Here is a 26,188-nt window from a genome sequence, read left to right on the forward strand (position 1 = left end):
TCTATCTATCACAGCCACACACAGCCCCAGTCTGGGCTTGGACCCTAGCTTGGGGGGCGGATCATAAGGAGGCTTTTAAAATCTAGATTGGACCCCTGCACCTACTGAAAATTAAAAGAAGACTTGGGGCGTTGCTAGACGGGGCTGTAGCGCGCATTACATACCGTCGTCGTCTCGACAGATCCAGATGACGTTCACCAGGATCCATGGTCATCCTGTGGTGAAACCTCTGTTTTCCCGTGTTTTATGAATCGACTTTAAGCATGCTTTTTCCTGTCGGCGCGCGCTAATTTGGATTCGGGAGGCGGAGGTGTGGGAGGACATGAGGTCAGTGCGGTTTTCGGTGTGGTCAGCACTGGTCAGGAAAAGGCATGCTAAGGGGAGTGGTCAGCGCCTTTGGCCAAACCGCCTCTGCCATTTGCGTCCTGTGCGCAGCTGTGGCAGCGGCTTAGCGGCTTTTTTTTTAATCCAACAGTTTCGCTTTGTGCACGAACGGAGGACCGGAAAAGTAGCTGGTGAGGGGGTCTGGGGGATGGATGGGATATGTGCAGCTCGGTAGCTCTGTGTGGGTCACTTTTTGGAAAGGTGGGCATCCAACAGTAATGGGAAGTTGGTGAGTCCTCATGGTGGGCAGCCACAGGGACCGTCCAAATGCCGGTGGTTTAGGGTGCGCGGAAGATGTAAAGGCGAACGGGGAATGAGGGGCACGGTAGAGGCACGCAGGGCTGTGTGCCTATTGGTGTGGGTACACGGAAGCTGGCTGTAAGGGGGCAACAGCCGAGGGTGGGCGGCCATCTTCCAGCGGCCACACGGCGGAAGGTCAGGGAACCATCAGCCCAGGGGTGGGCACCTGTCCTGGGGGCCTCTGCACAGTGTCAATACACTCCCCTCTCCTTCCGACTGCATTTGCTGGGGGGCAGAGTGATAGGGGTAGGCTGCTGATGCCGGTTTCGCACCTCCACTGGTGTGGAAACTGACGAGCCCCCCTTCTCTCTGCTTGGCCCCTGTGTAGGTATCTGGCATGGGTCCGAAAGGGAGGAGAACGACTTGGCGGCACCAGGAGATTCTAGATCTGCTGGACATTTGGGGAGAACAGAGGATTCAAGAGCAGCTGAGGGCTAGCCACCGCAACTTTAATGTGTTCCAACAAGTGACACGGGAGATGGGCAAGAGAGGCCATACGCGAACCACAGAAGAATGCCGCACTAAAACCAAGGGCATGCGGACAGACTACCGGCGTGTGAGGAACCATAATGAGAGGTCAGGCAGCAATGCCACCACGTGCCCGTGCTACGATAAATTACATGCCATTCTCCGTGGGGATACCACGGTGTGCCCCAAACGTGTGGCAGGCAGTCTGCAAATTACTCGGACACAGTCCAAACGCATAACTCCCCAAGCCACTCAGCCACCACCCTCTCTTTCTGTGGGCTCCCAGGACATGTTTGAGGATGCCAGCGAAACCAGCTCGCTCAGCAGGGATGTGGACGAAGGCACATCAGCTGGTGAGTGTGCCCATCTGCCTCCCCCACCCCACCCCTATACATCCCAACCAACTATGGCAATGGGACTGCAGAGGCTCCCCACAGGCTTGCTGGCAGGGGGCAGGAGGTGGGGGCAGAAGCACAGCATCCCATGCCAGTGGGAATCCTGCCTTCTCCACGCAAACTGCATGGATCAAGGGGGGCTGGAAGTGCTGCATTTGTGACCCGTGCACCTCTGGTGACTGGTAGCTGCCCTTCCCCCTACCTCCAATGTTTTCTCCTACATGCCACCAGATGATGAAGACTCGAGCATCACAGCTGAAGACTCTGCCAGCGAAGCAGGCAAGGGCACCAGCAGGCAAACTGCACAACTAACTGGGTGCTACATACAGCATCCCCACACCATGCCCATTGTTCCTTTGTGGAGGGAGGGCTGGCAAATGGCTCTGCACCAGTCATAGGTACTGTGTCACTGTGCTTGGTGACGTAGCCCTGACTTTGCCTTGGCAGACCCCCAGAATCCACTGAAGCTGGCTCCAGGGACAGCACAGATGCAGCAAGTGCTCCTGGTGAGTACTCCGGACTCCTGAGGCACACATGTGTGCTCCTGCAACCACTCACACATGCTGGGGAGGCGCCAGTACTCACACACAGGTGTGTGGGTGCATGTAGATAGGCAAGCATCTACACTGCACCCTGGCAGGTGCCCTGTGCAGGATGTCCTGAATTGGGAAAGGTGTAGTTAGTGTGGTGGGTGGGTGTGACTGAACTCTACCTTCACTCAGTCACACCAACAGGAGGGGTTTGGGGGTGGAAATGGTTGGGAAGGAGTCTGCATTTCTCAGGGAGGCAGACGCACCAAGGTCGATGCAGTGGGAATCAGCATTCCTCGGCCATGGGAACGGCTCTCAGAGATAACGGCACTGAAGTGTCTGGCAGTGGAATGCAATGTTGACAGTTAGGCACCCACTAGCCACACTGCCAGCTGTTCAGTTGCTAAGAGCAGTTGTAGCCCAACATCCCCACCCTTTCACTGCCAGGCAGGAAGTGGCACTTCAGCTGCTGTGCCCTCTTCTGCAAGTGGACGGCTAGATGTGCAGCACTGTGCTGACCCAATGTGGTGGTGTCCCTGTATGGCACTGGACACTCCACCTGCTCCTCACCTCCCCTGTTCACTGCTGCAGCATGTGGCTGAATTCCCCAACCTCTCCACACAGATCCAGGGGTGGCAAACCCCAAGGCCACCCTGTCACCTGCATCTCACCTGGCAGAGATTCGGAACCACCGCTCACAGAAGGCAGGAGGAGATGCTGCACTTGAAATCATGCGCCAGGCAGCAGAAGACAACTCCCGCATCCTCCAAGTCCTCGAGCGTGACTCTGAGACCTTCAGCGAACACGTGGCCAGCGCAAAGTAGCAAGACAAAGTAGATGCTGAGCAGGGGGCAGCAATGGTGCGCTCCGTGGATAGGCTAGCCAGCTCTCTGGAGGGGCTGGTCACTGCCATCCTCCCAGTGTTCACAGGTCTGAGGGCTGGCCCGCCTATGCATAGGGATGTTTCTGTGAGAGCACTGCCTCTTACTGGGCCAGAAGCTGGTGGAGTGGGAGGCAGCCATCTAGTGGAGGAGCCACTCCCTGGGCCACTCTGGGAGCAGGCTCCCCAACCCCCACCCCAGAGGGAGGACACACCACCCCAGGAGCAACCTCTCTGTGCCCCACCCCAGGGGGGGAAATGCAGGGCAAAGGGCAAAGCAGCCACAGCGGCTGTGGGGGCACAGGGCAGGGGCAAGGCACCCACAGCGGCTGTGGGGGGGGGAAGGGAAAGGCCAGGGGCAGGTGCCTGGAGCCTCCAGCAGCTCCCCCTGCAGTGCCTGGGAAACCACACAGCCCCCCCCCCGCCAAACAGCACTGCAGGGAGTTGCCGAAGCGTAACCCCAAGGACCGCCAGCTCTACTCCCCATGAAGGGGGAGAATGGTAGTATTGAGTGTGGGGGTGGGTTGGGGTGGGGTGGCTCACCATTCCTCCTACTCCTGCCAGGGCCCCTGGGCAAGCACTGCAGAGAAGCACACACACAACTTTAAACAATAAAGAATATATTTACTTTTTTTAAGAAACATTATTTTTAACACATTTTTTAAATAAAACAATAAAACTGCCGCAGTCACGGGTCCTGGTGGTCCTGAGCATCCTGCCTGCAGGTGCGTTTAAGGTCCCGGACATCCCGCTCCAGGCAGGTCACCCTCTGTTCCAAGGAATGCACTGCAAAAATAAAGACGGTATTAGTCATGTGTGCTGCAGCACCATCCCATGAGCACATCAAACACTGGCATCAGTACTTACTAGTTCTCCGCAGGGTCCCCTCCATGCGGTTGATGGCCCGCACAAGGTCTGGAGTGACCACTGGGGGGGGGGGGCACAGCAGCTCCATCACCTGTCACAGAAAAGAAGGGCTGTTGAGGAGGGGAGGAATGTGAGTGGGGAGTGCACAAGCAGAATGCTAGTGTGGGACTGGATGGGCAGGTGGAATGGTGCACAACCTGGTGGGGAGTAGGCCACATACCTGCTCATTTGGATGCCATCATACTGATGGCCACCACTCCCTCTCCAATGCATGTGGCCTCTACCCCCACCCCCCAAGCAGATGGTGCCTGGCACCTGCACCAACCCCTGCTTGTGGAAGGGCTGTGGACTTACCAGTTGGTGCGGTGGGTGGGCTGTGGGCAGGTTGCTCTGGGGTGGCTACCTCAGGAAGGGGTGCACCCTCCCCACTGCCCTCCTCTGCTGGGTCCTCCTCTGCCACCACTGGCTCCTCCATCACTGCTCGGAGGTGCGGACGCTGAGGCCCTGTGAAGGCAATAGGCAGGAATGCATCAGTTAGTGGGCAACACTGGGCAGAACATCCATTGTGCAATGTGATGCCACATTGGGAACCACATTGGATGGGCGTGGTGAGCAGCTCTAGGGACCAGTGCCTACATGGAACCAGGATGGGGGGTTGCCTTCCCACCTTCCTGCCAACAGGCATAATACATGGGCTGGGATGGTGAAATGACCAGGTGCAAAAGGCACTGGGCTGAGCCTGAGTGGTACCAGCACATAGAGGGGCACTGGTTATACCAGGTGGTTCAGGGAACCTTCAGCATGGCTGGACTGCTGGGGGATGGGGCAGAGTGAAACAAAGTGCACTTACTTGTTGGGTGCCGCTCCTGCCATGAGGGTCGCCCAGCCCGATCCCACAACTCATGCAGCTGCATGTAAAAGGGGGGCTGGGCTCTCCTGGGAGGGCTACCCCGGTAGCACTCCAGAGCCTCAAAGAAGGCCGCCTTTAGGACCTTGAATTTACTCCGGCACTGCTCAGCAGTGCGGGAGTAGCCCGCGATCGAGAGGCTGCTTGCAGCCCTCCTGTAGATGTCTATAGTCTGGAAGCTGGAGCTGCTCATGAGGCGCTCCGCCCTACCAGACTGCAGGAGGAGCTCAAGGAGCATCTCGGTCTCGGGCTCCTGCCAGTAGGCGACCCTCCGAGGCTCCATGTTGACCAGGGTAGGCCTCACGTTCGCTCCCCCTGTTGACGTTTTTCGGAATTGCGCACTTCTGTACATGCACAAATAAGCAGCCGATGCCAATGAGCAGGGTTTGCCATTCGGGGTAGACTCAGGAAGACTAGACGTGGTGCAGTTTGAATGGTTTTTATTGAATACATGTGGTGCGGAGGACGTTACACTGGGGTAAAGGACTGGAAGGACTGCACAGGGGAACAAGCACAGTCCAGTTTGAGGAGACAGGCTGTCAGCGGCGGTTAGCCCACAGGAAGTCTTTGACGGCATCCCGCACTCTCTGCCCTTCCTGGGTGTGCAGATTTGCCTCATTGACGTAGGGCTCGCCCAGAGTAGCCAGCTCAACAGCCTTGTGGTCCGCCGCCTCCACGAACATGGCGTGTCCCTTGGTCTTGCAGATGTTGTGCAGGATGACACAAGCACTGATGACCGAGGGGATGTTTTCTTCCGCCAGCTCCAGGTGCACGCCTATGCTCCGCCACCTCCCCTTGAGGCGGCCGAACACCTGCTCCACCACAAGGCGTGCTCACCTAAGACAGCGATTGAAGTGGGCTTGCTGTGGAGTAACTGCCCCACCATAGGGTTTCATCAGCCACTTGTGCAAAGGGTACGCGCCATCCGCCACAATGAAGGGTGGGATCTGCTGCCCCTGCAATCTGATGGTGGGATGGGTAGGCACGAACAGACCTGCATCCATCGTCTCACAGAGGGCTGAGTTGGCAAAGATGTAGGCATCATGGTTTTTGCCGCTCCATCCTATTTCAGCATTGATGAACCGGCCCCTGTGGTCGCAGGTCCCCTGCAGAATCATGGAGTAGTCGTCATTCCTGTTTATGTATTCTGAGGCTTGCCTTATCGGGCATTGGATAGAAATGTGCATTTCATCTACCGCGCCCACACAATGAGGGAACGTCAGCACCCCAAAACCATTCATGATCTGCGGGACAGAAAACACAGGGCATATTACCGACACGTGCATTGTTTCCGGATTTGCGGACGTCCGCAAAAGTTAGCGCCTGATCCAAGCGCATTCCCCCCCCACTCACCTCTGCCACGTTCCCAATCTTGACTGTACGTGCTAGGAGGCTCATTTCCATGGCAAAGCACACCTCCAGGACTATTTGTGTCGCTGTAGGGCATCCTACCCCGAACTGCTCTGCTGTGGTCCTGTAGATGCCTGTAGAGGTAGCCAGCCTCCATATGGTGATGGCTAGCCGTTTCTCCACTGGGATAGGTCTCCGCATGACAGTGACACTCCTCTCCAGATGCGGCCGCAACTCCTCTACGATTTCAAAAAATGTGCCCCTGCTCATGCGGAAGGTGCTCAGCCATTGCTCATCGTCCCACTCCTTTAGAACAAAGTTCTCCCACCAGTCCTTGCTCGTCGGCTGGACCCAGAAGCGGCGGCGGTGACTTGTGCGGCGCATGTAATCTCCATACGCGGCCACCATGGCTAGCCTCGTTCGGCAGAGGGCGGCCCATAGGTCAGCGCGGCGGCATACCCACCTCTCTATTTCTTCCTCCCACTGCCGCTGTCTGGCAGCCACCGCCGCACGGAACCACTGATGCTCCGCCACAGCCCCATTGACCATGGCTATGCCCATGAGAAGGGTGCCAATGGCTACCTCAGGGCGAATCTCCATAGCTCCCCTCCCTTGGCTATCGCTTGGGGAAAAGTAGAATAAAATTAAAAATGTAAACTCTACTAAATGAACAAAAAATAAAGAGAAGACCACATCAGTAGGAAATAGCATTGTGCATTGGACATAAGTGTGTTGTTTGTACAATAGAACCTGATAACACCCCTAGTAGCTTTTTGAATTGTTTTGAGCTCACTAGTTCTCAAAAGATTCTGGTCAAACATTGGCTTTATGAATTTTAACACAACACTGGAGGCTTGCATTTCTCAGTGGTGATGGATATGTCAGCAAATCACATTTGTACTGGGTGGGACGGAGGGACAGTTAAGCAATTGTGTGGCAATGTAAACATTCTGATTAAATATGAGTTTCAGCTTTTGGGAATAAAGGTAATCAAAGCGTGCAAAGCAGTATGGAAGAGAATATTTAAAATTACACATTTGCTTATCTATTTCGAGGTGTATTTTTCTACACAAAGTATGGTTCCGAGAATCTTTGATTATTACTTTTTATCATTCATCATGATATTGACTGTCCTATTGTTCTTTGTATCTTTAAATTTGAAGGACCCCATAGCTCTTCAGATATGATGTCCCTTCTGGTTATATAAGTCAGCAGTAGCCTTCTCCACTGGGATCGTTTCTTGATCATACAAAGCAGATATAAGTGCATCCTTTGTCACTATTGTGAAAGAAGGTGGAAAATAGACAAAGCTTGATAGGATGCAATTCATTTGTTAGTAATGGTGCTATTACATTAATTACAGTTTTATCATTGTGTCTCTGCAGTGTTTAAAGAATCTGGCCTGTGGCTTAATTGCAGATTTATAGCAACTAACCCTTTGGGGATCATTGTCATCTGCAATTGCATTATCATAACTAAAGGATTAAAGAATGGAAGTTCTGTAGGAATTGTTGCACTGCTGATACCTATCATCAGTTTCATTTACTCCTACTGTAAAGTAGAAATGTAAAGTAAAATGAGGGTCAGTTAAACATACCATGTATCTACGTATGGATTATTTTATTCATTTATTTATTTATTTACAATATTTAATATACCACTCAATTATCTAACACAGATTCCAGAGTGGTGAACTTAGGTATAAACAGTAAAAGAAAGAAGATGTAAAAAGCAAATTAACATTGTGCAATTTAAAAACAAAGGAACCAGAAATACAGTGGCTGGTCAATTTTCGAAGGTTTCTTGAAACAGTTGTTTTCAGGAGGTGCTGGAAACAACCTCAAGTTTGCACCGGCCTGACCTCCAGGGGCAGAGAGTTCCACAGAGAAGGGGTCATTACACTAAGGCTCTTCTTCTGGTGGATTCCAATCGGGCCATAGATCCATGTGGAACCACCAGGAGCATGCCCTCCAATGACCTCAGTGTTCGGGCAGGTTGGTAAGGGAGGAGGCGCACTCTCAGGTATCCTGGTCCCAAGTTGTTTAGGGCTTTGTACACTAGTACCAAAACCTTAAATCTGGTCCTGTAGCCAGTGCAATTCCCTCTGCAAAGGAGTTATATGCTGACAACAGCTGAGCTGCTGCATTCTGCACTAGCTCCAGCTTCCGGAGCAGTCTTAAGGGCCTGGACTCACCCAGTCAAACCCCTTCGGCAAGCTTATATTAGCCAGGAGTGGCAAGGATCAAGAGTGCATGTGGTTGGTCACATTGCTGCAAGTACCTTAACAACATCATCAGGCCGTAGCAGCTGAAACTGATCCCACAAAATCGGGCAGACACCTCGCCTGGAACTGTGCTAATAACAGTGTCAAGTTTGCTGCAGAGACAAGCAATTTTGTCCTCATAGTGAGATGCAAAAATGTCACAGCAGGTCCTTGAGGGAACCAAGGCCCCATTTGCTGTGGAGAGTATTAACCCTTGGACTAATTGAAAGAGCATTGCTGGATGGCAGCTTGAGGACACAATGGAGCCAGCAAAGTAAGCCTTCTTTGCTGCACTCACTGCCACCATAAGGTATGATTATGTGCTTTAGAGCACGCTCGGTCATCTTTGCTTTGAGTGTTGTGCCATTTGCACTCTAGTTGACATCCAGCCTGTTTCATTGTCCAGACATCTGCTCTTGTCTGGAGCCTCCATTGTGCACCACAGAAACTACCTATTTCCCTGGAAACTACCTATTTCCCTGCCTTGTATAAATGCCGTCCTTAAAGGCCCCATTAATGCCAGAGTAAAGGTGCAAATGGAGCATTCATACCTTTACTCTTGCGTTAATGGGGCCTTTATGGTTTCCATTTACATAATAGGGGAAACACGTAATTTCCAAAGTGAGGGCAGACGGCTGCTGAGCATTTGTTGGGCCTTGATGAGCCTCAAAAGAAGCTCACGGCCCAATGAGTGGGTGCAGGCAGTGGCAGGTCAAGTGTCTGAGAAATTGGACGTGGGTGAGAAGACAGTGAGGGTGTCTTCAGACTTTGCAAAGAAAAAAAAATGCGGAGTGTTTCCTGTGGCAAATGCAGGAAGTGTAGAGGTCATAAACTAGAGGTAGGCCTTCCAGATGGTTTGGACTACGACTGCCACCAGCATGGCCAATGATCAGAGAGTGTAGTCCACAACATCTTGAAGGTACCAGTTTGCCCCCCTCCACCAGCCTCATGACATAACTGCACTGTTAAAGATATGAACACCCTAATTAGGTTGCAACTTCCCAACGTATTTATGCAGATGTTCAAAGACATGTATTTGCGCTCCATGCTTTGTGCTGTGGAAAATGTTGATAGTGTGTTTGCTTCTGTACTCGCTACATAAATCGTGGGGTTAATCTGAGGATAAAAAAAAGAGAGGCTGGCTAAGAATTATTTGTGATTGAACCGAGTGCTGGAGAAAGGTGATGTCTAGAACATGCAGGTCAAAGCCTCCTGTTTATGGGGATGGAAATAATTTATAACTAATCGCATGACTTTATAAGTGCTGCTCTAATAGCAGTTTTGCCCTGGTGGAAGTGACACCATGGGCAAACGTTATAGTTAAATACATGATAAGTAAGCCAGGATTACATTACCACAGCAGGGTTGCTAATTAGTGTAGGCTGTGATTTTTTTTTTTTTTAATGTTAGATACCTGACCACTGGGAGCTGGACGGAGTCTTCCATCTCTTTTCAGAGTCACCCAACAGCTGTTGGTAGTAAGCATTCCTGGATGTTTTACATTAAGTAATGTTTGTAACGTTAACCTCTTAAACTTAGGGGGATGTACGTGTTTGTGGTTCCTGCTCTTAATACATTTTTTGAACACTTTGGCAATGGTTCATTATATGAACATTTTTAGAAGTGTTGCATTTAGTGGAAAAGAATGAAAATGGGGGCATGCATTTAATAAATTAAAACAAAAATTAAAGCAGTATATTTGATCTATAATGTGAATTGTTTTTATGCTGTAAGCTGCCATGGCAAGACTCTGGTCTTGAAAGGTGACTAAGAAATGGATACAAACAACACACACACACACTTACACACAGATCCTATGAACACAATGGGTTGCTTATAAATGAATATAATGCTTAACTAAAATGAGCTTGGACATTTAGATTACAAGAATACCTCCACACGTTAGCCATTAAAAGAGCCTCCTCTAAGCTGGTGCCCTCTAGATGTTTTGGGCTACAACTCCCAGGATTTCTGACCATTGAGCAGTTGAAGACCAACATCTCTGGAGGTTGAGGGAGGCTGTTTCTGAAGAATGACATTTGAAATAATTTCCAGGAGGGAGGGGGAGCCTTTTTGGTTTCAAAGTTTAAGTTCAATTATTTTAGAAGAAGGGCATCTTTTAATATGATGAATTGATGCAGACCCTGTTCAGATGACACACTAAGCCATAGTGGTTAAGAATTTTGAGCTAAACATTATGGCTTACCATGTCATGGGAACCATTCCTAACCATGGCGACTGCATAACCATGGTTTAAACATGCTCACTAACCATTTGCTGCAAAAGGGTTAGTGGCCTGACAATGGCTTACCTGTTGTCTGAACAGGTCCATAGACTGCTAAGGCTAACCTGTTACATTGATGGAGGGTCTATTGTGTCATGTAAATACCAGATGTAGCTACAAGAATTAGTGATATAGCCATCAAAGATTTTAAAAAAACACTTACCTTGTCCGGCGGTGTGCTCCTGTGCACATGGCCCTTTAAGGTGTAAAGAAAATGGCAGATGTGACGGGGCTTCCCCTTGCCCTGTCATGTCTTACATGTGGGAAAGAGCGACGGTGCGTGCTAGTTGCAGTGCGCCGTCGCCCCGACTCCCAGCCGGATTATCCGGCAGGTCTAGCAAGTCCCACATATACTACCATGAAAACTAAGTGACCTAAAATTGCACAGAAGTTGCTTGTTTCTTTCCCTACTCAGTTATGAAAGTTTCTGGTGACTCTCTCAAACTGACCTACTTCACAGTATTGTTGCGATGGCATAAAACTACTTGTAAGTTCTTTGGTGGTTATGTGAGATGCAAGTGCTAAAATGACGTTTGGAAGAAAGAAAGCCTTAAGTGCACCAGAGGTAACCAAACTATGGTTATTTTGCAGTTTGCCGGGAAGATTCACACCAATCTATAGTCTCTTGTGCTGCTGTGCTACTGACACCCATTGAACCAGCTGCTGAAGGGAAGAAGAAGGAACAGCCAAAAATGCCTGAAGTGACCAAACAGTGAGTGAATAACCATGCAATATATTTCTAATGTGCTTTAAATAATGAGAGTAAGTTCTATCATTCATGATTCGTATGCTGAAGATTGGCAAGTTGAGACAATCTGCTTAACAAATGCTTAGAAACTCACTGTAGTAAATGGCTTCTTAGCAAACGGTCATCTTTATCCACCCTAAGTTAATAGGGATTCTTCTGTATTTTCAGATGGAATAGCACATGCAAAGTTTACACGTTGTATTGATCCAAAGTATTATTTGGCAATATGTTTAGCAACTGTAGTGAGTTTGATAAAGAATGGGGAGGAATGTAGTGAGTTCCACAGTTGTGTCCTGTATAGCCCACTATGTTAGGCTATAGTGCATAGAAACATGTATAGCCTAACAAAGTGGGCAGATTTTAGTCGACCAAAGTAGGCTATTATATAACGGGCAGCTTTTAGTCAGCCAAGATCATTGTTGCCAAGCAAGTACAGCTATATATGTCAACAGTTCTGCATCTGCTTGGACTTTGCCTAGTTATCTCTAAGGTAAGGGAGTTGTGCCTTGTCTCACTGAAGAGCTGAGAAAGTTTCCTTCTCATGCTGTTATGTCAGGGCTCCTTTTTCCTGGGAAGGAGTGCTTTGAGCGCTTTTGGAAGGTAAGAGGAGCTATATAAGCTCATACTAAAAGCAAACCAATTTGGTCTCGCTCCAAGGGGAAACGTGCACAACCAGCTTGGAAAATTTTGTTGGTCTGTGAGCTCTGGGGACTTGAGCACACAGCCAACTGTAATGGAGGCCAGCTTCAATCAGCTGAAGGGAGGTGTGCATTATCCTTGCATTTCTTTCTGCATCCATTCATCGCCTGTTTGTAATTATTAAACTGTTAATTTGATGCATCTGTGACTTCATTTCATTCTAGCAACCCTCAAATAAGACCTAAATAAATCAGGAGCCCAGAATCAATATAGCAACTTAAGGCCAAACTAGACATGTCACGGCCTCTAAATATTATGGGGGTCATTGAACAAAGGACAATTGAGTAGTTGCTTTTCTTGTGCTGTGGCCGTCAGTATAGGAAATATGACTAGCTTGTGTGCTTTGCATACAAGAATGGGGTGGCAGCTGACTGGGTAGCATATCAGCCATTGAGCAACAGGACCTTCTTCTAAGCTGGGAGGGTCTTCCTAAGTAGGTTTTGACTTGGTGTGCTGTTTGGTTGACTTTTTAAAAACAAAACAAAACAATGTTTAAGCTGCCTATCTCTCCTATTTCATGAATTCCACAAAGGTTTAAGCATTGGGTGGAGCACTTTTTCCTGCTTGTACAAAACCTACTGCCAATCATGAGTAGGGATGTGTGAGAAATTTGTTTCAGTTAATTTTTATTCAGGATTTACGCAGTTCATACCTCCCAAACCAGAATAGAATGCAACCTGCAGTTGCAGTCTGTACATTTCCAAGCTTGCAGGGTGATTCATGGATCAAAAAAAGTGTTTGACAGCATATGTACATTTGGAAAAAATGCATATGAAAAAAAATGCATGCTCCTCTTGGGGATGGCTGGTCCTTCTATGGAACAGGGTGGAAGCAACAGCAGCAGGAAGACTGGGGAGAAATTGTTACAGGACCTCCAACAATCATTGCCTCTGAGATAGCCATTGATATGATCAAGGTGGAAGGTAACCATTGATATGATCAAGGTGGAAGGTAACCATTGATATGATCAAGGTGGAAGGTAACCATTGATATGACCCATAAGTAGCCATTGATATGATCAAAGTGGAACATCTCGTGGAGTGGGGACAGCCCCCTTTGCTGTTGTCACCTTTCAGGGAACAGAGACGATAGACGTGACACCATCAACAACATTCTGGATCTATAATTGTGGAGGGCCATATGATCCATCTAAGGATCTGATGTTATTATTGTGAATCACCTTGAGGGCAATTATGGTTGAAACATGGTATAGAAATAAATGCATTGATTAATGGGAAGGTTGGGACAACCTGCCTTAGCTAGTAGATTTTGAGGTACCATCAGAAGGTAGTTCCAGTTTATTTAATTTAATATTTTGGAGGGCACAATCCTATGCATGTTAAGACAGAAAAGAGTCCTACAGTTTTCAGCATTCCCTGGCCAGCATGACTGGCTGGGAGATGCTGGGAGTTGTAGGACTTTTTTCTGTCTAAACATACATAGGATTGTGCACTTAAGCACTATTGGGAGGCACCATTTTGATTTTATATCACAATCAGCAATGATTTTGGCTAGGGGTCCATACATGCAATTCTTCCTGGTGAACACATTTTTGTTTTGTTTTAACCTGGAGAAAGCCCACATCCTTCTCTAGAGCATAACAAAGAGATGTGTGGCTTCCTGACATCCCACTGAATTTGCAAAGGCTCAGAAAATGGCAGGGGTGTCTCACTGCTGTCCGTATCAATCTGAGACTCAGTTTTATATGGATTGAAGTACCTTGTCAATGAAAAACAGAACATATTTCATGACTCCTGGTTCCCCACCACACTTATTCCACCCACCATGTCATTTCCTAGTGTGTATTTTCTTCAAACAATATTTGCAAGAGGGTTAGAGGAAGATAAGTTAGAAAGCTAATAAACTTAGGAGGTGAAATACTTCAAGTCTAGAATGTCTAGAATGTGTGTGTGTGTGTATATATATATATCTCCTGCTATGTGACATTTCTGCAAAGTTGATTTGTTGTTTAAATTCATAGAAATAAAACAATTTTTAAAAATACTGTGACATTTGGGACAAACCTACCAGGCCTCTCTGGTGTTGCTATGGTGATGATTCAGCAAACTTCTCTTAAAGGGACCCAGAAGGTAAAAGTTATTGTGAACTTTCCTTTGGATTAGTAGGAAGGGCTAAATATATTCTGTCAATTCATAATAAAATAAAATAAAAGCCGTAGACATATTTAGATGGCTTCATAATAGGAGGGTTATCTTCTAGTGGAGAATACCAGACAGGAAGCTAGTTTGTGTTTTGGAAAGATAGGGGTGTAATCCTATGCACGTTTAGACAGAAAAAAGTCCTACAATGCCCAGCATTCCCTAGGGAGCCTAAACATGCATAGGATCGCATCATAAAGCTGCAATCCCACATCTATTTAACTGGGAATTGGCTCTATTTAACTCAAGGGGACTTGATTTGAGAAATATTTAGGATTGCACTGCAGATGTGGGTAAACACAGGCTTCCAGATGAAAGTTCATGCTGGCTTGCAAGGCAGAACCCAGGGCGTCTGAAGGCAGTAAGGTAATGAAGTTTCTTTGGATGGTGAAGATATTAGTTGGGTAATGCTTTGCTGCTTGACACTAGCAATATCGGTAAACCTCGATAATAGAATGTCATTCAATGTAACAGGAAACAAGGAAAGGAAAGGCACCTCTTGTGCAAGCACTTGAGTCATTGCTGACTCCTACAGGGATGCCTGCTTTCGCTGACGCTTTCTTGGCAGACTTTGTAGCGGGGCGGTTTGCCATTGCCTTCCCCAGTCGCAGTTACCTTTCCCCCAGCTAGCTGGGTACTCATTTTATCAACCTCGAAAGGATGGAAGGCTAAGTCGACTGGGATCCGCTGGGATCGAACTCAGGCCGTGGGGAGAGTTTCGGCTGCAGTAACAGCCGCTTACCGCTCTGCGCCACACGAGGCTCTAAGAGGAAACAAACTCACCAAGAACTGATTGACACAATACTTCCCCACCCTTTCCACTCTCCAATGCGACCTATTTTGAGTGAGCTGTTGCCGTTCAGAGCAACTTTATAACCCTTTAATAGCTGATATGGGCTTTTAGGTTCTTTGGAGGGGTCCCTCCTGAATGTGCTTTGTTTTTCAGAGAGATCCATTGGATACTTGGTACTTCTCACTAGTAGCCCCTGATGTCTGGAACTCCCTCCCAAAGAGAACTGCTTGATAGGCTCCCTTGGTAGGAACATAAGTAGCCATAAGTAACCACACAAGCTCATATTTTTCGCTCATCTAGCCCAGTGGTAGAAAACGTCTCTGGCCTTGTGGGTCCATCTAGAATTTTGAGCAAGAGTTGTGGGCACCACCACAAAATTACCTACAGTGCAGGTGGCTTGTAATGTGGCACAAATCCCTATCAGCCCTAACCAGTAGAGCCAGTAGTGAGAGGAGTTGTAGGCCCAAAAAAGAGAGGAAGGCCACAATTATGGTGTTACATGTTCCAAAGACCATAGGATTGCCCTCAAAAATGGTTTAGCATCTAGTTCAACTTTTTATCCTGCCATCAGTTGTGGTGAACATTCCTTTAATCCTGCTCAACATTATTATTGGCTGCTGCTGGTGGGGAAACTTAAACCATACTGATGTCAGAACATGAGGTAAGTTATGGCAGAGGAGAAGGGAACAAGGGGACACATCATGGGGCTGCCATTTTGTAATGTATATTTCTGCTCCCATATTTCTAAAATGATGAGGTCTACGCCTATGTAGTTAGCTGCTAATTGTGGTTTTGAAAACTTTCTCTCCCCACCCACTCAGGGGATATAGTACCCTCACTTAATGTTTGTAGTCTAAATTGGCTCTATTAGGTCTTCAACGTGTGAGGCAAAACTGTGAATGCAAGTAGAGAGCAAGATTGATAGGTCCTGGGTTGCAAGGTGAACTGGGTAGAAATAGATAATTAAGTTCTCTGTCCATTATCTGGGCAGATACATCTAAAGAGGTGCTTTACTGAACAGGAGAGCGTCTTATCAGATTTGTTATTGTAATGAACTGGTGATGCTTTTTATTATGCTGTGTGGCAGCTGTTAACACTCTCATAAAACACATTGCCAACGAGAATAATGCTAAATTGCCATTCAAACACAACTGTGTGCAGAGCCAAGGTTACCTTAATGGCACAATGAAAATAGCCCACTGATTTACTCAAGTTGCATATTTTCTTCTGTGGGGAACTGATTTTGCCTTTGTATGTATCTAATCTAGCTCTCTGCCCAAAAATCTTAGAGCATTTTAAGGCCTTCTGATTTTGTATGTGTGTAGTTGTTCGTCCACTGCCAGATGTACGGCTAACTGCAAATTTACCTGCCACATCCTAAACACCTTGTATTAATACTCAGCATGTACTTGACCTCCCCTTGGCATTGCAAACAACAAATCAAGAGAGCGCTAAGACAATTTTATACCTGCTTTTTAACTTCTGCACATGACAAACTGCACTAGACAACATAAAGTTGTAATATGTGAGGCACCACTTTGGAGACCTTTGAGCACAAAATTGAATTCACTCTCTGTCTTTATGCCCAGGTCTATGGCTGACCGAGGTGTGTATATGTGGCACAGCACATGGCTTCATGAAAATCTGTGCTTTGATTTTTGATAAAACAAGTAATTCACTTGCATTACGTCTGGTAACCCTCCCCCCCCCCCGTAAACTCACCACAGAGCTTCAGCAATTGTAATAAATAAATAAACAATCAAATAAATATAAACATAGAGTCAGTTTCTAAAGAAGACTTCTAATACTCAAGGGGTAATAGTTACCAAAATGTAATCACTTGTTTTCTGATCCTAATGCTTACAAAAATTAGTTTGCTTTTGAATAATCTCAGAAACAGTATAAATTATGGAAATTAACAATGTGCTTCCCAGTGTGCCCAATTTGCACAAGTTATTACTGAGCACAAATAACTCTTTCAGCCTCTTGAGTTTTAGAGATTATATACAGCTTTGTTCATTTCTGACACAGACAATCCTTCGGGTAAAACAGCAATAATCACTGAGTAGCACAGTGTAGAAGTCCAGAATATTCCACCATTCTTAAGTATCCGGATAGAAATTTTTAGTTCTAATATCCCTGTTCTTTCTTATCAATATTTTTTTTAAAAAATTGCAATATGTTTTATTGTATTTACTCTCATAAAACCTTGTAAAGTAGATTAAATACTCATTCTTCAGATGGAAAACAGAGGCCTCATTTTTTCCTGCCCCAAGGCTTTGATTGAAGGAACTGTGAGTGAAGTCCCACCAAACAATATGGCTTTTCTGGCCCTCCTTCTGCAGCTCCCCTGTCCCAAGGCAATTCTCAGGTTGAGGAGTTCATGAATGGCATGCAATGTGGCATGGGGAACTTACACCTGGTGGAGAGAATCAGTGTAAACCGGCCAATCCTCCGTGTGTGGATGGAATTGCCTTCCATATACACAATGAGCAGCTTGGATCCAAGCCAATGAATCAAAGGTGGGATATTTTCCAGATATTCTAGGTCTATTTTTCTAAGTATTAAACTGCACTAATCTTTCATTCAGCATCTACTTGAATAATTACATCTGGGTCAGGCTTTGATAGTGTGAGATGGACTGGGGCCTTAGCTAGACCTAAGGTTTATCCTGGGATCATCCCTGTTCATGTAAATGACACACAGAATATCCCGGGAGCAGGCAGGGGCGACGTTCTGACGTCCGGAACACCTGGAGCTTCCCTCTAAGTCAAAGCTGCTGTAGCAGAGCACCCGCCCCAGTCAACAGCCCCGCCCATCGCCTTGTGTCGCACTTTCGGGTACGTCACGTGAGGCGAGGGAAAGGTAATGCGCCCTCCATCCCTGCCTGTCTCCACCTGCCTGGGGTGGGGGTGGGGGGTACACTGGGGTGTGTGTGTGAAAGCAGCTTACCTTGCCTAGGGCGCAAAATAGCCTGGCACTGGCCCTGGGTGAACTATAGAGACTTTTCACATTTCCTTGAACACAAATAGAAGCCTCCACTCAACTGGGAGACTACCTTTATCAGGGTACTCAACTTCTCAAAGGATTCTATTCACATTCAAGTGAATGCAGATAGAATCCCCCTGGAGTCTTCCTCATTCAGTGCAGGGAGGTCAGGGATGTTGAGGGCAGGGCTAGTATGCATGTATCCCTCTACCCTATTCAGGCCAAACCTGAATAGTGTTTTTGAAGAAGCTGGAATGGAGAGAAAGAAATTCTAAAGTTAAGGCTAAATCTGCAGTGTACATGTTATAAGCTGGGTTTCAATATGTTCCTATTTCTGTTTTCCTGTAAATTGTGAACAGGTTTACTTTGTAGTCAGGGGACATGACATTTCTTTGAAGAAAATTTGATGTCAAAAATAATAAGGTGATTAATTTGTTGGGTATGTACTGAGTGTCCTTGCTTGTGAGAATATCGAAGATTGTTAGTGAGATTGTTTTTGCTGAAATGTGTCAAATTATTTTAACAGGAACAGAAAACAAAGCACAACTTAAAGGGGAGACAAACATGAAAATGACATTGGGCTGGTAGAGTAACTTCAATATATGTTGGTGTCCTAATGTAATAGCATCATACATCTGATTAGTTTAGAGTCTATAATAGAGATTTTACATTGTGATTTGGTGACAGTTTGTTTACTAGAGATACTGGTAAAGCTCACTGGGCTAACACCCAGGTAATGGCATTGTTGTATGTGTGTATTGCAATTCTCACCTCAAAGAAGTGGTGAATATTACAAGGCCCCCAAATTCTTCTCCGGTTTGGATTGAAATTCCACCCGCCACCCATTCCGTCTGCCCACCCTCTCACTCCTCTGTTCTGAACCCCAACTCCTCTCACTCCCTACCCTTTAAACCCAACATCTGACTGTCACAATGCTGACCTGGGTCTTTGTCATCCCCCCTTCAGCATGCTAGGATCAAAACCAACCAAACAAATAAACAAACACTGGACATTGACAGGTAAGGCCCCAGGGCCTACTATAATCAAGTAAGATTGGCTCAGAAAATAAACCAAGTCTTTTCTGATTCATTAAAAAATAGCCCATTTATTTCCTGAGCCAGTTTGATGCACGCCCTGGAGAAGTTATCCATTTCAGGTTTCCCCCCACAATTTTCTAGGAGAAGATAATGTTCTTTTCTGTTAGAATTTTTATTACAACATAATACATTATTGCTGTTCCGGGGCTGGGGGTGGGTGGGTTCTCAACAAATATCCCGTATAATAATTCCTATAATTAATGAACAAAACCCACAGTGCAAAATAATAATAATAAAAAAGTATTGATACTTTTTGCCATGTTTATGCTTTGAACTTTCCACAATAATTCTTTTCAGTTGCTTTTTTGATCATTACTCCAGTCCGAATGAACTCTGTTCATGCTTTTATTCATGTGTTCTTAATTAGTTAAACATTTCCTTCTAAATTGATTAATAGGAGAGGGGAAAGAAAGTGGTAAGGTTGAAGTAATCCCTGCACAGAAGTTAGAAAGTTCCGTGCAAAACATGAACCCTTCCCGGAAGCCTAATAAAATTGCGTTTTGTAGGGATCATTATGAATGGACAGTGAGCCTGCACTGGACTACAGAAAAGAACAGAAACACTAACATAATAATGCTCTCTGTGAAAGAAGTACATTTTTTTTAGTAATTTAGAACTCTGTAGCATTTGAATTAAATTTCCCTCTCAGTAGTTACAAATTAGATTTCACAAATAGATTTGCAACTCAGCTGTGAAGATTAATCAAGTACATTATTATAAGAACTTATTTGTGAGTAATAAAACACCCTATAAATGAAATAAATGTTGTATGTGCATGCATGGACATGGAATCAATCTAAGAGAGTTCTTTAATTAGAAGGGAGTGCACGGGATTGACAACACAATCCTATGCATATCTTCTCCAGAGTAAGCCCCACTGAGTTCAACTGGATTTACTCCTAGGCAAGTATGTAAAAGTTTGCAGCCTAAAACTAACTCAGTAAGAGCCAAAACTATATATTACCCTAAATGCATGAATACTGCCCAAACCAACAACTGTGTTTCTAATTACCCTACACCTGCCCCATAAAGTTTAATAGAACATTCTTGTATTTTGACATTACAACATTCTGCATTTCCCTTCCCCCTTCCATCAGCAGTCAATGATGCAGAACAAGAGTGGGAAAACACAAAATATCACAACACAGGAAAGTTCTACTCAACATTACAGAGGGGAGAACTAGATGCCCAGCTGCACTTTTAAGTGGCAGCTGCATATTTATCTTAAATTCTGCTTGGAGACTAAACTGATTTAATTTTCAAGGTTTCATGGATTTTTATAAAAATTCGCTGAAGAATGGTATAATATGTTTGTTACCAAAAAGCTGTGATCACTAGGGGCCTTGCTAGACCTGCCGGGATAAGCCGGCAGGGAGGCGGGGCGACGGCGTGCTAAGTTTAACGCGCGCCGCCCAGCCTCCTAGACGGCCGACCCGCAGGGACGACGGAAGCCCTGCAGCGTCGGCCATGTTTTTTTTTTTTTAAAGGGGCCATGTGGGGCCCGAAGCCGCCGGAGAAGGTAAGGGTTTTTTTTTAATTTAATCCCCCCCATCCGCCCCCCTCGCCGTCTCCTTCGTCGCCCTCCGCCCCCCCACCATCTCCTTTGTCGCCCTCCGCCCCCCCACCATCTCCTTCGTCGCCCTCCGCCCCCCCCACCATCTCCTTCGTCGCCCTCCGCCCCCCCACCATCTCCTTTGTCGCCCTCCGCCCCCCCCACCATCTCCTTCGTCGCCCTCCGCCCCCCCCACCATCTCCTTCGTCGCCCTCCGCCCCCCCCCAACATCTCCTTCGTCGCCCTCTGCCATCACCTCGCTGTCTCCTTCGTCGCCCTCTGCCATCACCTCGCTGTCTCCTTCGTCGCCCTCCGCCATCACCTCGCTGTCTCCTTCGTCGCCCTCTGCCATCACCTCGCTGTCTCCTTCGTCGCCCTCTGCCATCTTCCCCCCCCCCCCCCGGATCACCCACCTCCTGGCACGATGGGCACAGCGCATCGTGCCAGGTCCGTGGCTTTTCGCGGCTCCTCGCGAGTAAGCGAGGAGCCGCGAAAAGCCGCGGAACTCTCCACACTTTCCCCAGCTCCGGCCTGAGGCCGGAGCTGGGGAAAAGGCGCGCCATAAGCGACTTCGCTTATGGCGGGTAAGACCAGGCCTCAGCGCGGCCTGTCTGCGGATTCCCCTGTGCGTCATCTGGACGCACAGCAGGGAAGCCGGGACAGAATGCGCGCTAAGGCCTCGTCTAGGAAGGCCCTAGGAGAGATCTAGACTAGACTCAGAACCATTAAAAATATTTTAGAACACCTTATTTAGATAAACTGCACTAAAATCCAACAGATTCACTCTTTCTCATTTATTCTCAATTACCCAAAGTTGGAACAATCGATCAAGAGGCCACCTTGATTGATACCCAGAAACAGAGCTCTTTCTGTATGCAAGCTGCTTCTTGCTGTTGATTTTCCCATTAGCTTCCGGGGTGCTTTAAATGCTATTTTGCATTCTATGTATTAAGGTTCATCTGTTGGCAATGTACCCCAGTATAGCCCATGACACCCTGTCACTCAATTTAAAGGGGATTACTCTTTGTTCCATTGAGCACAGTGTTTCCACTAACTGCATTCTTCTTGTAGTCATCTCATCAGACTTCATCAGATAGTATATTTTTTATTGTATATATCACCTGAGTTCATCTTATCTGGTATCTTCCTCTTTCTTGGACCCATGAAATAACAACACTCTTTACATCCACATTCCGCTGCATTCTGGTCTGCCTTCTGGTCAACCCTAACCCTAACCCCCACAACTGCTGTGTTTTCAGCCATTTCTCTTCTGGTATATTTTAACCAGAAGAGTTAAAACCTCAGGTTAAAACCTCAGGAATCCATTCATTCTATGGGTTATTATTGAATTAATGTAACGTTTTGAACTTTTTCCTTTCCCCATGTTGATTTTAACTCACTGAATGCCCAGTTTGCAACACATGCACTTTCTATCTTTGGGCTTCTGTGCTACCATGCACATCAGCAATTTATGTTGCATCACAAAAATGCCTTAAGAAGTCCCTCTAGTTTCAAAAGAATCTGCCCATTGAGCGTGGGGCACTGCAGCGTGGGGAGAGCTGGAATCAGCAGCCCCATAGAGCATGCCAAGCTGGTAATGCAAGGATTATAAATGCATCCTCAAGCCCAACACCTTCTGAAATATCCTGGTGGTGCTCCTAATTTGTACTCAAAATGAAAGTAATATAACAAGTGTATGTGCATGCATAATTATTAATTTTATTATATTTATATCCCATCCTTTTTCCTCTTGCAAAGAAACCAAGCCAGTGTACATAATCATCCTCCCCCTTTCCATTTTATCTTCAAAACTACAACCCTGTGAGGCAGGCTGGGCTGAGAGTCTGTGACTGGCCCAAAGTTATCCAGTGAGCTTCATGGCTGAGTAGGGACTAGAACCTGGATCTCCCAGCTCCCAATCCAACACTCTAACCACTATACCACACTGGGTAAGATTTTCCAAAAATAAAAAGGAACATGCAAAATGACAATGTGAAATCAAATTTCTGATAGATGATTGAGCACCATTTACATCATTAAGTGGTTTTCCAATTTTCCCAATTAAGGAAAGCATTGAAATAGATGAGCAATTCCATCCTACATCTGCTATGCCCTTAAATTCACGTTTAAAGCTCAATAGCCTTGTACAAAGGAACAAAGATAACTTGGTCCAGGCATTAGGTGAATGCCACCACCCAGGTCTCCCACCCAACAGAGTAACTTAGTTATAGCCAATGTGTTTACTCATAACAATAGGGAAGGACAAATCTGTCAATTTAGATTTCTCTTTTTCTCTTTTTTCTTTCTTTCTGTTCTTACGTTTGTTTTGTCCTGAATATCGTTTTTTTTTAAAAAAAGTTCACATGAAAATGTGTATACATTTTGGTAAGAAATTTTGTCTAATATACACATGTTTGCATTTCCTAATATGCAAATGTAATGTTATTTCACAAATAAATAACATCTTTGTGTGCACTTTTCCCCAATATATGCTTTTTTATACTCATGGTTTTGCTTGGAGACCCCCATTGCAAGATTCAGAGAAGTGCAAATTCAGAAGGATAATGGTGTTTCAATTCACATATTGGTTAAAAAGTGTGAAATTTGGAAAGTTAGGTTAGATGTGTATCCAGGAGGCCTTGCCTGTGACAGGCCATCTTTCTTGACCTTCATTTCCTCAAACCCATGAAAGCTCCTGGATCTCTGGCCATCTTATCCACTTTAGAAAGCCCATCACTAGGGCTCAGAGCTCAGCATTTAAGAATGCATATTCTGAATGTCTAAAGTTCCAAGTTGGAAAAAAAAATCATTTGCATTTGTTGAGAAAGGGCTCTTGCCACATCTTGCATGGATGTGTGCTATGTGCATGTGCAAATATTATATACATTGGGTGCTGTCCTTTATCACCAGTGACAAGTTACACAATTCCCCTGCTCTGCAACATTTTGTTACTTTGGGTAGTTATAATGGTGCAGAAAAAGCCCAGTAACTTAATACAAAGCCAATATTATATCCTCAAAATTATGCTGTGCTTCATTGGGGTTTCAAGTGTTCTCTTTCAATAATGAGGCTTGTAGCCAGGTGCTATAGCGAATAGATGAGACACTGATTTTAACATGATACATAATAGGGATGTGCTCCGCTTCTAATCAGACCGGCGAATTAGAAGCAGAGTGGGGGGCTTCGCCTGCCCTTAAGGCGGAGGCGAAGAGGATTGGGGGGCCGGCGGAGCGTGGCGAAGAGGATCGAGATGAAGGTGGATCCTTCGCCTCGATCCAGAGCTCCGCCGGAAAGGTAAGTGGGGTTTACCAGGCCCTGCCGCTGTCGCTGTCGCCCATGCGGCGACGGCAGCAGGCCCGGTAACGCCCCCCGCCCTCCTCTCCCTTACCTGCCTCCGTCCGCGGTCCGTCAGCGTCTTCAATTGAGACCGCGGTTCAATTGAAGACGCCGACGGACCGCAGACGGAGGCAGGTAAGGCCCCCCTCTCCCTTGGTCCCTTACCAGGCTCTGCCGCCGTCGCCGCATGGCGGTGACGGCGGCAGGGCCCGGTTACCCCCCCGCCCTCCTCTCCCTTACCTGCCTCCGTCCGTGGTCCGTCGGCGTCTTCAATTGAGCCCGCGGTTCAACCAGGAAGTCTGGGCCGCTTGCTCCTGGCCTTACCTGGCGCCACTCCCCTCCACTTCGAAGCTCCGATTCAGAGCTGGAGCTCCGCGGTGAAGAGGAGCCGAGTATGGGCGGAGCGGCACGGAGTGGAGTAGGTCGACCCGAAATTTTCGGATCAGCCCGCGGGGCAGAGCAGGGGGGTCCGTGCACACCCCTAATACTTAACTGTGGATTAGGCTGACACACTATTATATTGTGATTCCCCCAATAAGAAGAGCAGCTACCCATAGTGTAACAGCAAGCAAAAGTTGAACTTACAGCTTTGACAGCCACTTGAAAGATGACATGTAGAAAAATGCTAAAAGGAAATGTATATAATACATATAAAATGTGGTATGAGATAGTGAAGAGGAAGGAAAAACAGATCTACCATGACTTCCTTCACTGGTTTGGAAAAAATGGAAAGAAATACGTTTTGGTAGAAATGAGGAAAGTGATAAAAGTAATCCCTTATATGCCTGGGGTAAGTCCTCAAGTCTTGGTCCAGTCTCCCCTCCCCTTGGATAAATTTGTTGTTTATTCGTTCTGTCGCTTCCGAATCTTCGTGACTTCATGGACCAGCCCACGCCAGAGCTTTCTGTCGGCCGTTGCCACCCCTAGCTCCCTCAAGGTCAAGTCTGTCACCTCCAGAATATCATCCATCCATCTTGCCCTTGGTCGGCCCCTCTTCCTTTTGCCTTCCACTTTCCCTAGCATCAGCCTCTTCTCCAGGGTATCCTGTCTTCTCATTATGTGGCCAAAGTACTTCAGTTTTGCCTTTAATACCATTCCCTCAAGTGAGCAGTCTGGCTTTATTTCCTGGAGTATGGACTGGTTTGATCTTCTTGCAGTCCAAGGCACTCTCAGAATTTTCCTCCAACACCACAGTTCAAAAGCATCTATCTTCCTTTGCTCAGCTTTCCTTATGGTCCAGCTCTCGCAGCCATAGGTTACTACGGGGAATACCCCACCCCCAATAAATATTAATACTAGCATTTCAGTTATTATTCCTGTTTTAGTACTCAAACACTTGGCATCATTATCTTTTTGTAATCTTCACAACGACACTGTAAGGTAGGCCATGTCAGTATTCCCATTTGGCAGATGGGGACGAAGCTGAGAGAATTGTGGTTTTCCTAAGTTCACCTAGTGAGTTCATGGTAGAGGCGGGATTTGAGTCAGGGACTCAATTAGAGTGATCACTCTGTGTTTTTCTGTCTGCACAGAGATATCACCTATCCCTGTGCATGCATCACATTCTAGCATAAATGAACATAAAATGTGTTCTCCCAAAGAAACCAAGAAACAGATGGAGATGCAAAGCGTCAGCAATCCATGTAACATATACGGACAAGAAATCCTGCTGATGACTGAGCTGAAAGCCTTTAGAGGTTTGAAGGCACTTCCTACCATCATTAATGTTATTCTTTTGTGTTTCTATAACAATGTAAATACTTGGCATAGCATGGTGATCAGCCAAGTGTAAGAGGACACGTCCATTTGGAAAACATCATCTCTCAAGGGCTGTTGGCGTTTTTCCTTCCTAGTGTGCTATCATTACCAGGATACGTTTGTATCAAGGGTCTGTTCACGTATTATATTTATTTTTCTGATGTACCCTTAAGATTTTAAAGTACACAGGTAGTATGTGAATATGGTAAACACATGGATCATGCGGGGACACCCATCAGAGAGCCATGATCGGTTGTGGCTCCCTGTTTAGGGCGAATTTTGTTTGCTCTGCATAATACGTGAAATGGTCCTTAACACACCAAAAATATTCCTTAATATTTTTTAGAAGAAGAAATGGATAAAGCTAGATTGAGGCTTGATCAAAGCCACTGAAAGGCAGGTGTGAGGAAGCTTTCTGCATTATGATTTC

At 46.5% G+C, this 26,188-nt stretch overlaps 1 protein-coding gene across 2 annotated transcripts in view; it reads left to right on the forward strand.

The window, feature by feature from the left end:
- Window positions 1-26,188, forward strand: part of CCSER1 (coiled-coil serine rich protein 1) — a 394,831-nt gene that overhangs the window by 93,255 nt on the left and 275,388 nt on the right. For both annotated transcript variants that reach the window (XM_063135191.1, XM_063135192.1), the window contains exon 4: window positions 11,220-11,340. In XM_063135191.1, the coding sequence (XP_062991261.1) occupies window positions 11,220-11,340 (121 nt within the window). The remainder of the gene's footprint in view (window positions 1-11,219; window positions 11,341-26,188) is intronic.

This window comes from Elgaria multicarinata, chromosome 10 (genome assembly GCF_023053635.1).
Source record: "Elgaria multicarinata webbii isolate HBS135686 ecotype San Diego chromosome 10, rElgMul1.1.pri, whole genome shotgun sequence".
Taxonomy (NCBI): domain Eukaryota; kingdom Metazoa; phylum Chordata; class Lepidosauria; order Squamata; family Anguidae; genus Elgaria; species Elgaria multicarinata.